This window comes from Merops nubicus, unplaced genomic scaffold (assembly GCF_000691845.1).
Source record: "Merops nubicus isolate BGI_N331 unplaced genomic scaffold, ASM69184v1 Scaffold9590, whole genome shotgun sequence".
NCBI classification, from domain to species: Eukaryota; Metazoa; Chordata; class Aves; order Coraciiformes; family Meropidae; genus Merops; species Merops nubicus.
Window position 1 is genome coordinate 1 of NW_008582149.1, and position 12,955 is coordinate 12,955.

The following is a 12,955-nucleotide window of genomic DNA, read 5'->3' on the forward strand; positions in this document are numbered from 1 at the left end:
AGGCTTCCTCGGGGTTTTTATTTTTCCGTGTCTCGCGGTGAAAGACCTATTTCATGGTTAGGGAAGGTGTTTTTAGGGAAGGAGCTTGCTCTGGATGCCCGGTGACCGAGCTGCTCGCCTGGCGGGCACTGCCGAGCCCGGCGATCCCAGGCCCTAGGCAAGACGACTGTCAAGTTGATGATCGATCATGACGCTTTCAGTCACCATGTCAGAGTCAACTATAGGCAGTGATCGGCAGTGCAGGAGTAATCTGAGTGAATGGAAGTCTTCAGAGCCTGCTACCTTGGGGAAGAGCTGCTTGAAAATCATCTTGATCAATTAGTGTATTATTGCAGACATAGAAGAGAATCACTATTTGCTTTAAGTTTAAAACCACAACCCCCTGTAACCTTTCAGGCAATTAGTAGTTTGAAATTCAGTAAATCATTTTTATCAGCTGGTCTTAAAGTGGTACAAAATTGTCACTGAAGTTGCAGCCTTCCAAACAGTGGAAAGCTGCCAGTTGTTACAATTCTTCAGCATCATTATACTCTTTTTAGTTCATATCAGTCCAAAATGTGTGTGTAGCCTTAGGTTTATCTTAGGTAGTTTAGCATTAACGCTGCTCAAAATCGCATCTCGCTGCTCATAGAACTTGCTTGCATCTCCTTACCTAAGACTGAGGCTTTTCTCATCTAAAGATATCCTGGTGCAGTAGGGCTAATGGTTGAACTCAGTGATCCTAGATGTCTTTTCCAACCAAAGTGATTCTATGATGTGTCCTTTTGACTAGGAGGAGATTGTTGCATGAGACGTTCCGTAAAGTAACACAAATTGTTGCCTATGAACAGTGTGTAGGAAATCTTAGGCTGTGTGGCCCAAAAGTAACCTCTGACTTTAAACTATCTTGGGTATTGTATTTCTCAAATGTCAGGCTAGGAGAGAACCTGTTATAGAATAGCAGTTTGGGAGTGTTGATGTGTGCATGTGAAACAGCGGCAAGGGGCTTTTTGCACTGTCAACCTACTCTGTAAACAGGAAAATTTGTTATACATTTTTTTCCTTCTGTTTCCAGTCCATACTGTACTTACGCTGTACTAGCTGAATCTCTGTATGTTAAGAGCAGATAAGAATTTAATTTAAAAAAAAAAGGAAAAGCAACAAAACCATAAACATTTGTCTTTTGATATATAAAGCTTTGACTTAAAGGGCATGTCCAAATTGAATTTTACTTGAGCTTTTCTTTAAGCATGTTCTTTGTGTATTCACTTTGTCTTTTAACTAATTTCCACACAGTAAAATTCCTTGAGGTAATCAAGCCCTTCTGTGTTATCTTGCCTGAAATCCAAAAGCCAGAACGGAAGGTACGTTAATAACATTTTCTTCACAAGTTTTTGTCTGTGTAAGAGAGAATGTTTACAGCTTAGTTTGCGTTAGTGGGATTTGGGATTTTTTTCTTGTTGGGAGAATGGCAGTTTGAGGCACGATTGTTTTTAGTGGGGTGCTTGTCTGGTAGGTGCTGTATATATCTGCTGGTCAGTGCAGTTGTGAAGATATGGTTATGCCGTGGCAGTGAGCAGCAGTACTGTGGCAGTGAGTGCAGACTGCAGTACTTTAAAACAGCAACTTGAAAATCTTTGCTTCTTAATTCTAATCTAAGATTATTTGCTAAAATAAGCATCTCTGAATTATTTTTTTTCCTCACCAGAAGCTCTTCCTTATCAAACTGTAAGACTCATTTCTGTGGAAGTACTAGCATTACCTTCCATTGACGTAATATTGCTTGTTTGGGATTAAAGTGTCAATAAAACTTTGTCATTTTCTGTGGCCTTATATAGTATAAAAGGGAGGAATAGTGAGTGATTCTCTTTAGGATGTCCTGCACTTTGTCCTTTCACAAGAATATCAAGTGTATTTGAGCTACTATGAAAGTTTGCCTGAATGACTAGATCTTGTTACCTTGACAGATTTCTCATCTTTGTTGGGTTTTGCTTTTGTTTTTCTCCTTTAGATTCAGTTTAAGGAAAAGGTGCTATGGACAGCTATCACACTCTTCATCTTCCTCGTATGCTGCCAGGTATGGGTTTTCCTCTCGTTTTGAGGGAAGAGCTGAAATGTTTAAAGGAGGGTACGAGGTCTCCGGTTTAATCCTGTTTTCCTGTGTTGGTTGGAAATGCAGATTCCCTTGTTTGGTATCATGTCATCAGACTCAGCAGATCCTTTCTACTGGATGAGAGTCATTTTGGCATCAAATAGAGGTATGGCCAGGCTTTCAGGAGGGTGTTTTTTTTAGATTGAATGGGAATATTTTGGGGCTTGTTCTTACATCACACTCTTACTTTAACGAAGATAAAAACTGATGTAGAGAGGGGCAAAGTAATTTTCTATATTATGTACAATCATAAGCCAGTGTGGCATTGGGAAAGGCACAACGAAGGATAAAATGAGTTTATATACTATATGGACAAAAATCCAGGAGCATTTTGTAGGGAAGAGACAGTTCGGATCTTCTGTGTATATTTAAAGCTTTTTTGTGTTTCAAACAGTATTTTGTGTGTGTTGTGGTTTTCTGGGTGATCATCTTTGAGTCTCTTTCATAGAAGATTAAACTTCATGATAGTTTGTATAAATTTCAGTTTCTTGCAGAGATTTTTCTAATGCAGGTATGTATTAAGAATGGGGACAGTTGCCTTAATTCTTTTTGTTATGTATCATTTGTGATGTCTGTCAGTTTATATCGTAATGAGACATACATAAACGCATGCATGCAACTTCGTGCTCTCCTGAAAAAAGTTTGAATTTTCATGTTTAAAATTAGGAATAATATAAATTTTTGCAGAAAGCAAATTTTTACTTTGCTTTATACAGAGTAAATACATTCCTCACAGCAAAAGTCTTTTTCAGCAAACATATTTTTTAAGGTGTTGAGGAGTACTGCATTGTTTGTCAGACTTTTAACAAGCTTCTGTTACCATTTAAACCTTTTGTATTTATGGCAGTCGGGTGTTTTTTATCTTCTCCATTGTGATGTGAAGGGCAGAAAAAGCAAATTTTGAACTTCAAATATACCTGGGTGTGGTTCACCCCATTATTTTCTGCCGTTTGTCTGGCAGGTACATTGATGGAACTGGGCATTTCACCTATTGTCACTTCTGGGCTCATCATGCAGCTCTTGGCAGGTGCTAAGATAATTGAAGTTGGCGACACCCCAAAAGACAGAGCTCTCTTCAACGGAGCACAGAAATGTGAGTAACAGCTGATACTAAAGGCTGATGGTTTCAATTATCTAACCCTAACAATAGAAAGTGTAAACTTCCCATGTGGTGGGTGTTGGAGTTGGATATATGGGTTTCTGTCCTGCTGTGTATTCGTGTTGTGCTCCAGATTTCTGTATTTCATCAGTCTGTTACTGACTCTTCTCTGGCTTGTTAGCTGTTAAGCTTCAGAAAGATTTGAAAAGGAAAAATATCTGTACAATTGGCGTTGCTGCTATAATCTCACCACATAAATATGCAATACATAGATGGTGGGGACCCAACCTTTAAACTGTGTTGGTTGGTGTTAGCCTAAAAAAAGTCGATAGTGGTGAAGGTGTTTGTTGTAGTTGTTTTTACCCTGCAGTTTCAAGCATGGCTCTTTCTCAGCAATAAGAGTGTTAAGTTGATAAATTCCTTGTAGAAAAACTTGAGTATTCTTTACCTGTTCAGTGCTGTACAACACTGCTTATTGCTCTGTTTACTGGGAAAAAAAAATCATAAATTGCTAAGGTAGTACCTTAACACCCTCGGAGTTTTCAGTACGTAAAGCAATCTGTGGTAAGCAAACCCACTTGCTTCCAAGTGTTTCTTTCTGAACTGTCTGTGAGTATTTGTATTCAGTGCCAGACTTCAGGCCACAAACATAACTCGCCCTTGAATTTAAAAGTCCTGTGATTTATGTATTCCTTCCCAACTTTCTCTGCAAAGAAATTATTTAGATTTCTCTAATTACCCACTGACCTAATACATACAGAACAAATACCTGCTTCTTCCTTTTTATTCTAGTGTTTGGAATGATCATTACCATCGGACAGTCTATTGTCTATGTAATGACTGGAATGTATGGAGACCCCTCTGAGATGGGTGCTGGTATCTGCTTGCTTATCACAATTCAGGTAATTTTGAGTACTCCACTTACTCTCCCTCTGAAAGGGTCAAAAAATCAGCTGCCTTATGGACTGCCTCCCCCACATGCAGAGGAAAAAGGTCAAAGTGTGCCTGATTCCTCATACGTGTGTGGGTGTATATATATATTTTTTTCCTTAACTTTTAATAAAAGGGGTTTTCTTTTTTAACAAAAATTAAAAAGGGATGGAACTAATGATGTATTTCTTTTTTTTCTGTAGCTTTTTGTTGCTGGATTGATAGTTCTGCTCTTGGATGAGCTCTTACAGAAAGGGTATGGTCTCGGCTCTGGCATCTCTCTCTTCATTGCCACCAATATCTGTGAGACCATTGTGTGGAAAGCATTCAGCCCCACCACGGTGAACACAGGACGAGGTAACACAGCATTGACCATTCTCTTTACAAACATTTTCTACAAAAAGGCAAAACCTTTTTTGCAGTGTATTAACTTAAATGGCAAATGCTGTTACTAGCATCTTAGCTGTGTATTTGCCACGTAGTAAATCTTGTTAATACAGCAAGTGCTCCTATGCAAGGTGCAAGTACAAAGACATTCTTTCTAAGTTTGTAGTATCTCACAAGATAGTTTCTGAACTTGAATTTTGTACAGCATCTCCATTAAAACTCAGTAGTGGTAGACTGCTGTTGTATTACAATTGCTGCCCAACTTACTGACAAGTGCCATCAATTTTTCTGCTCCTTGCATTTCTTACTCATTGCCCCAAAGACCTTCACTTTCTAAACCTGACAGGTGATCTTGGTTGGTGCTGTGTAATACAAAACATAAGTGAGATTATCACGTTTGCTGTCATGCAAACAATACCTAGTGTCTCACTATGAATGATACTAGAAGGCATGCTGCCTCTTCCTTTTTTGTTGGTGGGGAGGAGGAAAGGCAGAAAGAACTTTGGTGAATGTCAGTGTTTCTAGAGACCAATAAAGTTATCCCATTTGATTGTTGGGTTATGATACAGTTTCTAGGCCACTACAGGGGAATTTTAAAAAAATCTTGGACGTAACACCTGATATAACAGCTGATATGAAGGATGACAGTAGTAAAAGTGTGAGAGCTTGTTCAAGATGCAACAGACTGGGAGAAATCCTGAATTCTGTAGTTCAGAAACATGCCTAATGAGACAAAGCACTGAAATTTGGAGATAATCTCAGTACACCTAATGTGTTTTTCGTTTTCCTTTCCAAGGCATGGAATTTGAGGGAGCCATCATTGCTCTGTTCCATCTCCTGGCTACTCGTACAGACAAAGTCAGAGCCCTGCGTGAGGCCTTTTACCGTCAGAACCTTCCCAACCTTATGAACCTGATTGCCACTATCTTTGTCTTTGCTATTGTAATTTATTTCCAGGTCAGTTGGAATAGAGAGGGCTGTAAAGCTGTATGGAAGTAGATCTGTAATCTGCTTCCTTCTACAGGAAATTGTATTTGCAATTTTTTAGTGCCTTTGTAAGTCTTATTTTTTGTACCTGCAACATCTGGATACTCTTAATACTAGCTTCTCTTAATTAGTTTTTACTCTTACTGTAGACATGCAAAATATTTGAGAGCTACTTTGATGTCTGAAAGAAAACCTGATGAAAGTGTGCATGTAATGCAGCCTAATCCATATGCTACTGTTTTTTGTTGGAAAACACTTCGACAGTCTTTAAGGCTGTCTGTCACTGTCTGTTGCAGCAAACTGCTGAATAATATAAAAAGTTTTAATGTTTCTTTTCCTGGACACTGCTCAGTCTTCTTGAAACTTCAGGTTTCTTCTGATGTCTGTCATAGAGTCATTTAGGTTGGAAAAATAGCTTTAAGCTCATCAAGTCCAACCATTAGTGTCTTTCGTACCTTCTTATATGTCTGTGTTTAGCCAACCCTAAAGGCTTGCAGGCCCTTTGCAGAAGTGTTCATGTGGGTATCTCTCTGGGTAGAGGCTGTGTACTTGCACAAAATGATTGCAGGTTTTTTTCTGTTGCTGTCAAGGCCTTGCTCTTGCTATTTATGCCCGAGGATACAGGGCCGTGTCCAGAAGTAATGGGGAACTTTTCTTTTGGAAACTTTTCAGGGCTTCAGAGTGGATCTTCCTATCAAGTCTGCTCGCTACCGTGGCCAGTACAACACATACCCTATCAAGCTGTTCTACACTTCCAACATTCCCATTATCCTTCAGTCTGCCCTGGTGTCGAACTTGTACGTCATCTCCCAGATGCTTTCTGCCCGCTTCAGTGGCAACTTACTGGTCAGCCTGCTGGGCACCTGGTCTGTGAGTATCCCTTCTGGTCTGTCACTCAGCTTTGTAAGAGCACCAGTAAAACACCTGCGTGGAGGTGCTCTCTAAATGCCAAGACACGCTTCTGCAGGTGTTCATGTACACTGAAACTCTTAAATTCATTTAACTTAACAGCAGGGTATGGGTCCTGCTGTGGTGAGTGTAGATATTAGGTCTCTGCGTTTTACTTTGGTTTGCTTCTTGCTGTCCTAGGTAGTTTTGGTGTTCTTACTGTATTCCATTTCCGCTTCAGAAACTGCTTGTGATAGTGAAGTTGGATCTTTGTGTGCTGCTGTAGTGACAGCAAAGTGATTCAAACCCAGGCTTAGCTTAAGGGCTAAGAAACAGTGACAAAGTTGGTGACATCTTGCTTCCTTCTTCTAGGACACGTCATCTGGAGGCCCTGCTCGTGCTTATCCAGTTGGGGGACTTTGTTACTATCTGTCACCTCCAGAGTCCTTTTCTTCAGTGTTGGAAGATCCTGTACATGCAGTTGTTTATATTGTATTTATGTTGGGCTCCTGTGCTTTCTTCTCTAAGACATGGATTGAAGTCTCTGGCTCCTCTGCCAAAGATGTGAGTTTAAAATGATGAAAACAGGTTTTGCAAGAATAAGACTGACTTTCTTCTGAAAGAGCTGTTATACTGGTTATCTCGATAATGGTCATAATTTCTATAAATAGTGCCTGTCTTTTTTGTAAGTGGGGAGGGTGAGGGCAGAATGGGGGCAATTTTTTCCGTGTTTCTTACTTTTTTCAAAAATGTCACTCAGATAATTGCTTTCATTAGCACTGGGAAAATTTGGACATTGCTATGTAACTTCTGATCAGTGTGAGGACAGGCAAGGTGACAGGAAAGGTAGAAACTCTCCCAGTGCCAAATGGCAGATCCTTCATTTGCAAGACAGTTGCTGCTTAAGAACTCGCAGGTAAAGCTTGACTACCTGTGCCTGGCATAGAGTTCTTAACTTCTTTTGGGGGAAGATGAACTAGAGGTTGTTAATTTTAACTTGGGAGCACTGATAACAGGGAATATAGGGCAGTGCATTAATGTATCTGAGCCTAGCTTCTCAAACTTTCTGTTAAATGTTGGAAAGGATCTTGAATATTCAGCATCTATTCTGTTCTGAAACTGGAAAACAAGATGGAGAATAGTTGTCATCATGGTATGTTTGCATTGTGTTGTTTTGGGTAGGAGGTCAAGTTTGGCAGCCATATGGAATGGTTTAATCCATTCTTTGACAAATATGTAATAGCTGCACAGTTACTGTAACAGCATGAGCACTCTCTAATTTTGGGCCTGCATTTAGCTGCTTGTCAAGCATGCAGGGAGGCACTTCTAGCCATGTATAGACAGTTTTTGATTTCACTGTAAACCAACATGCAGCTTTGAACACTTCAGTATAGTATTCTGATAATAAAATCCTTTTCATTTCATGTAAACAAGGTCAGAAATAAAAATTGATGAACTGTTACTGAAGTGTTCACTATGTAGTGGAAAACTAAAAACAACATCATCAGATTTTTTTCTCAGCACATTAGATTCAGTGACAAGGGCCTTCAGAAGTTCCCCTAATAGAGTTTCAGTTCCTCTCAGTTGTAAGCAAGATGTTTGCAGGGCTCTTATCATAACCTGTATGACTGCAGAAATCAAATTTAAGTATAATATTCCAAGAAGGGATTCTTCCTAAGTCATAATAGTTTCTAATATGGCCCCACAAATCCTTAGCTCAAATGAATTTGGGTAATTGAAGTGGAGTGGACAATTCATAGGGTGGTTTTGCTAACAGCTACTAAACCCTAACCAGGAGAAAGGTTGGTGGCAAAACAGGACTTGAATTATGTGCACAAGAGCCTACCAATTTCCAGATATTCCTTTTCTCAAAAGGACTAGAGTTATCTAAAAAGCTTCATGTAACTGACAGTGTGGAAAAGTGCCTTTGACTGCACTGAAGTTAAAATGCTGGATATTTTAAACTCAGATGAATAATACAAAAAAAACCAAACCAAATTTAAAAAGCCAAACCCACCACCGCATAGTGAAACTTCTTGCTTCTGTTTTCCCATCGTAGTAAGTTCCATGGCCTTGACAAATGGCACTAAACTTTCTCCATTCCTTGGTTCAATACAGGTTGCCAAACAACTGAAAGAACAGCAAATGGTGATGCGAGGCCACAGAGAAACTTCAATGGTACATGAACTGAACAGGTAAGCTGTACACTCCACAGGCTCTTTCTGCAGTCTTGTGGGGAAACGTAGTAAATTTTGCATTGACTTCTGTTCTCTTGTCTTGCTTCTGAGACAAGTAGTTACTTAAATCTGCTAGGTACAGAGGCAGGCAGGAGTTGTCTCTCTAGGTTTTCTAGTAGCAGGGTAGGACCTGTGCACCCTTGATGTTACGGAAATGTTACCATAACTTTACATTTCAGTCATCTGCAAATGACTTGAAGAGCTAGGAGCCACAAGCTTAATCTTTATGCCTAATTGCAAGGCAGACTAATACCTTCTCTTCTTAGCTTAGCATTTTTTCCCTCCAGTCAGGTTGAGCTTTTTTTGTTTCCTTAGTGTATGCAGTGCACTGGCACTATTGCCTGTTCCTTGTCTTGGATTGTAGACCCATGAGAGAAAAGAGTGTTCTGCCATTGGCTTTCTTCCATTCATGTAATTTTGTTCTTGGTTTTTTACCACGTGGATTGATTATCTGCTCTGTGTTCTTTCTGTTCTCAGTGGGATTGGTTTTCTAGGGAAAATCCTGCCTCTGATTTTTAGATACTTCCCATAGATCCCATATAACACCGATTCCAGTGTATTTGTGACTATCCCGAGCAAACTCTGATGACAGCTTTTCTGTTCTGTTTACAGGTACATCCCTACAGCTGCTGCATTTGGTGGTCTCTGTATTGGTGCTCTCTCTGTGTTGGCAGACTTTCTTGGGGCAATTGGGTCTGGAACTGGAATTTTGCTCGCTGTCACTATCATTTATCAGTACTTTGAAATTTTTGTAAAGGAACAGAGTGAAGTTGGCAGTATGGGAGCTCTTCTTTTCTAAACCTAGCTTCTCATGGACCCAGGAAAGAGGGGAGGAACATTCTCAAAAAATAGCTGGTCAGGTGAAAAGAAGTAACATAAACTTGATAACATCATTCTGTAAGAACACATATTTTTAATAGTGTTTCCAAAGTGCATTCCCTTAAGTTCAGACTTTTCTAGCACACCGTTTGCATTTTATAAATTGACAAGGAAAAATGTGCAAAAAAAATTTTTTTACAAAAATTGTTTTTTAATTATGAGTTAGGGGAATCAGCTTTATGAGTTCAGTTCAGTGACTTGAAATTTTTTTTTAGCCCCTTTCAAATCACCTGAAGCCTTTATAGGTTTTAATAAAAGTTTGTTAAATGACTGTTTGGAAGGGATTTTTTTTTTTCCATTTAACTTGTTTTTGCAGCTCCTTTGCAGTAGTGGTGAGAAAAATCTCACCCTATAATGTTCAATTTCCATAATTATGGTTGTAAGCACAAACAGTGTTTAATATGTTCAGTTCTGTGTTTGGGTTCTTTTTCAAAATGGCAGATCTGGAAGGCAGTTGTTTCTTTTGACTAAATATCTGTAATTCCAAATGTTTTGTCTTGTAATGACTACACTAGACCTTGTCAGATGTTGAATATTGGCTTGAGACTGTTGTCAGGTTTCTGTATAAGACAGGAGTGTGTTCTCTCCCCACTACCCCTCCTCCATAAGCAGAAAACTCAGGTCAGCCGAGATTCTGCCAGAGTCTGTGCCTAAGAGTCGCAGCTTTGAAACTTGGTCATATTGGCAGCTGTGTGAAACCTTCTAGTTTGTTACCTTTGCCATTAGCAGTAGTTCTAGTCCTGATGCTAGCTGAAAGAAGTGGATGGTGTGGCAGCCTAGGTGCAAATCGGCGTGTGCCCTTTGCTGCAGCCATTCCCCTCACTGGTGAGAAGTGCTGGTCCTGTAGCGATCGGCTGTTATCCGACTCCTCATACCTGGGGAGTTTGGCGTCTCCTTACCGCAGAGGAGCGTGGAGAGAGTGTGTGTTACTTACCTGTGTCCACAGGTCTAGATGTGAGACCCCTGCCAGGTAACTCTTGTCAGTTGCTTAGGTAGGAGCTTTTCCATCCTATAATCTCATTGACTTGAACAGTGTGTAGAAAAGTACTTTTCTCGCAAGGTATTGGGACTCTCCTTTTATTTTTTATTTTTTATGATCACACCTTCAGATTGGAGGAGTTACACTAAAAGGCTTTAACGGACCAGCAAAATACTTCATTTTCTGCTTTAATTTAGATTGTCAGTGCTAACCAGGTGCCTAGGACCAAATGCAAATATTTGTGTATGAGTCTTGTAAATACACTTTTCCTCAATCAGTGTTGGACAAGGAAGAAACCCAAATGAGGAGTTACTATGTTGGAATGTTTCTCTGACATGCCTTCTGTGTGTTTCCACATCTTGGGCTGACAGTACATGGATTACTGTTACTGCCTGGAGTGATGGGACTCGTTATGTACCCGAGCAGCACAGATGACATCCAGAAGCCTTTGTTAATGCACTGAGTTCAAATACCATATGCTGAGAAACCTGCAAATTCGGGATGAGATACACCTATCAGTAAAAGTGAAACTCCTGGGGTGAGGATCACAATTGGAAAAGGAACGAAAGTATTGGGATAAAGCATCCATGAAATGCTCCCTACCAACCATTCACTATTACTTCATGCTACATTTGATAATTTTTCTCTTTCATAAAGTAGTAGCATGCCACAGCACAATTTTGATGTGGAGTAAGGCCTGTCAAAATGGGACTTTAAAGGGAGAGGGAAGGAGTGTGGTGTGGTACTTCTGCTTTGGGGATTTTTTTAAAATTGTTGTTGTTTTTCCCAGAAGTCCAATACAAATTTTGTTTTGAAATTAAAAGGACTCCACTTTTGGGCACACAGCTCTGGCTGGGCTGGAGCTGTACTTGTATTTTTGGTCATATCACCTGTTGGTCTGGTTGCTGCTTAGACTGCTAGCTCTTCAGTGTCTAAGCAGCTCTTGTTCCATGCATCTGTATTTTTGTTGTCTAGTGGTGAAATCGTTGTCTATTATCAAGCAGCTATGTCCTCGAAGCAGGACCTGCTGACCATACAGTGGATGTTCACAAAAAAGAAATGATGCCGAAACAATCTGCTTTATAATGAAATAAAGTACATCTTTGGAGCTAATGCTTGGCTTTGGTGCTTTGAATCCTGTTACATTTCTAACACTCGTAGAAGAACGTTACCTGCCTACGAGACTCTGGAAGTCATCCCTCTCAAAACAGCTGTTTGGGGTGTCTGAAATAAAGACAAACTATTTGCTCCAAGGTGTTCTCTCAACAGTAGGTTGCCAAAGTAACAGAACCTTCACCATTCCTCTGGGCTCTCCTGTTCCAGAGGAGCTGCAATTCGCAAGGTGCTGCACAGGTAACTAGAGGGACGGTGAGGGGATGATGCTTCAATCTGACAGCAACTGTTTCCATATGGAATGCAGTGCCCATCTCCTCCTACTGTGACAGCAGTAACAGGATACTGACTGAAACAACAAAACTCAACAGATGATGATATTCCCAATATTGTTTCACCATCTGACTTTTTAAACTTAACTTGGAGTAAAGAAAAATTGTATCTTCCTCCTCAATAGAAATACACTAGTATTTAAAAGCAAATACATTGAAGGTACTGGTATTGGATGCAAAAAGCTCCAAGATTTTTGTCCTGTGTGAAGTCAATTTAAACAAAAGTTTGATTTTTCCTTTGCTGTTTTATTTGTCCAGAGGAAAAGTTGCTTTAATAAATGTGGTTATGTCCTCACACACCATGACAGAAGTACCTGGAGTCTCTAGTGATGGTGAGTTACAAGGCAGCTATGTGAAGGACCAGCACTAAGGCAGAGTCCAAGATCCACTTCCTGCTGGTAGTATGTTGAGTGCAAAATTCTTGACACCACCTTTTCCTCTGCACTGCAGATTTCATGTGGAGGTTTGTGCCACAGCAATAACATGCTGGGTGTCGGATTTTGCCCCTGTTGCCATAACTGAGGAAGCCTTAGAAATCATCTGGTTTACTCTAGTTTGCTTCTTCCTAGGGCCTATCTCTATGTAGTTTTGAGATGGCAGACAAAAGGACTCCCCCATCCTCCCCCCAATTCCTGAAACGTTGCTGTATTTATTTATTTATTTATTTTATTAAAAAACCAAACAACAAAGAAAACCCTGAAGTTTTGATTGCAACTGTGAAGGTTGTTGCTTTACTGTGTGAAACGTTTTTGTGGCTGTTCTCCCTTGAGTTCTGGGGATGACCCTGTACTGTAAACAGGATGATGATGGGTGAAATAGATTTTTTGGGCCATTTTTCAGTAAAGGGGGTGGCCAAAGGTAACTGCTTTTCCCAGTAGTTGTCTCTTGCAGCAAGGAGCAATAAACTTTAGGTGGCCTTCAGTTTTCTCTCAGCTTCGGGCAGGTTTTTGTGAGCTGGCTTTTGCTCCTCGGTCAGCCCCTGCCGCCTGGGTC

General features: G+C 40.1%; 1 protein-coding gene across 1 annotated transcript; it reads left to right on the forward strand.

The window, feature by feature from the left end:
* Positions 1 to 1,228: 1,228 nt before the first annotated feature.
* SEC61A1 (Sec61 alpha 1 subunit (S. cerevisiae)) lies at positions 1,229 to 9,758 on the forward strand (the record flags this gene model as incomplete). Its single annotated transcript, XM_008936713.1, has 11 exons — positions 1,229 to 1,343; positions 1,991 to 2,056; positions 2,159 to 2,237; positions 3,093 to 3,224; positions 4,023 to 4,132; positions 4,364 to 4,517; positions 5,344 to 5,504; positions 6,207 to 6,404; positions 6,795 to 6,986; positions 8,541 to 8,617; positions 9,272 to 9,758. Coding segments are annotated over 11 exons (1,471 nt in total), but the record flags the coding sequence as incomplete, so codon positions are not given.
* Between the last annotated feature and the right edge of the window lie 3,197 nt (positions 9,759 to 12,955).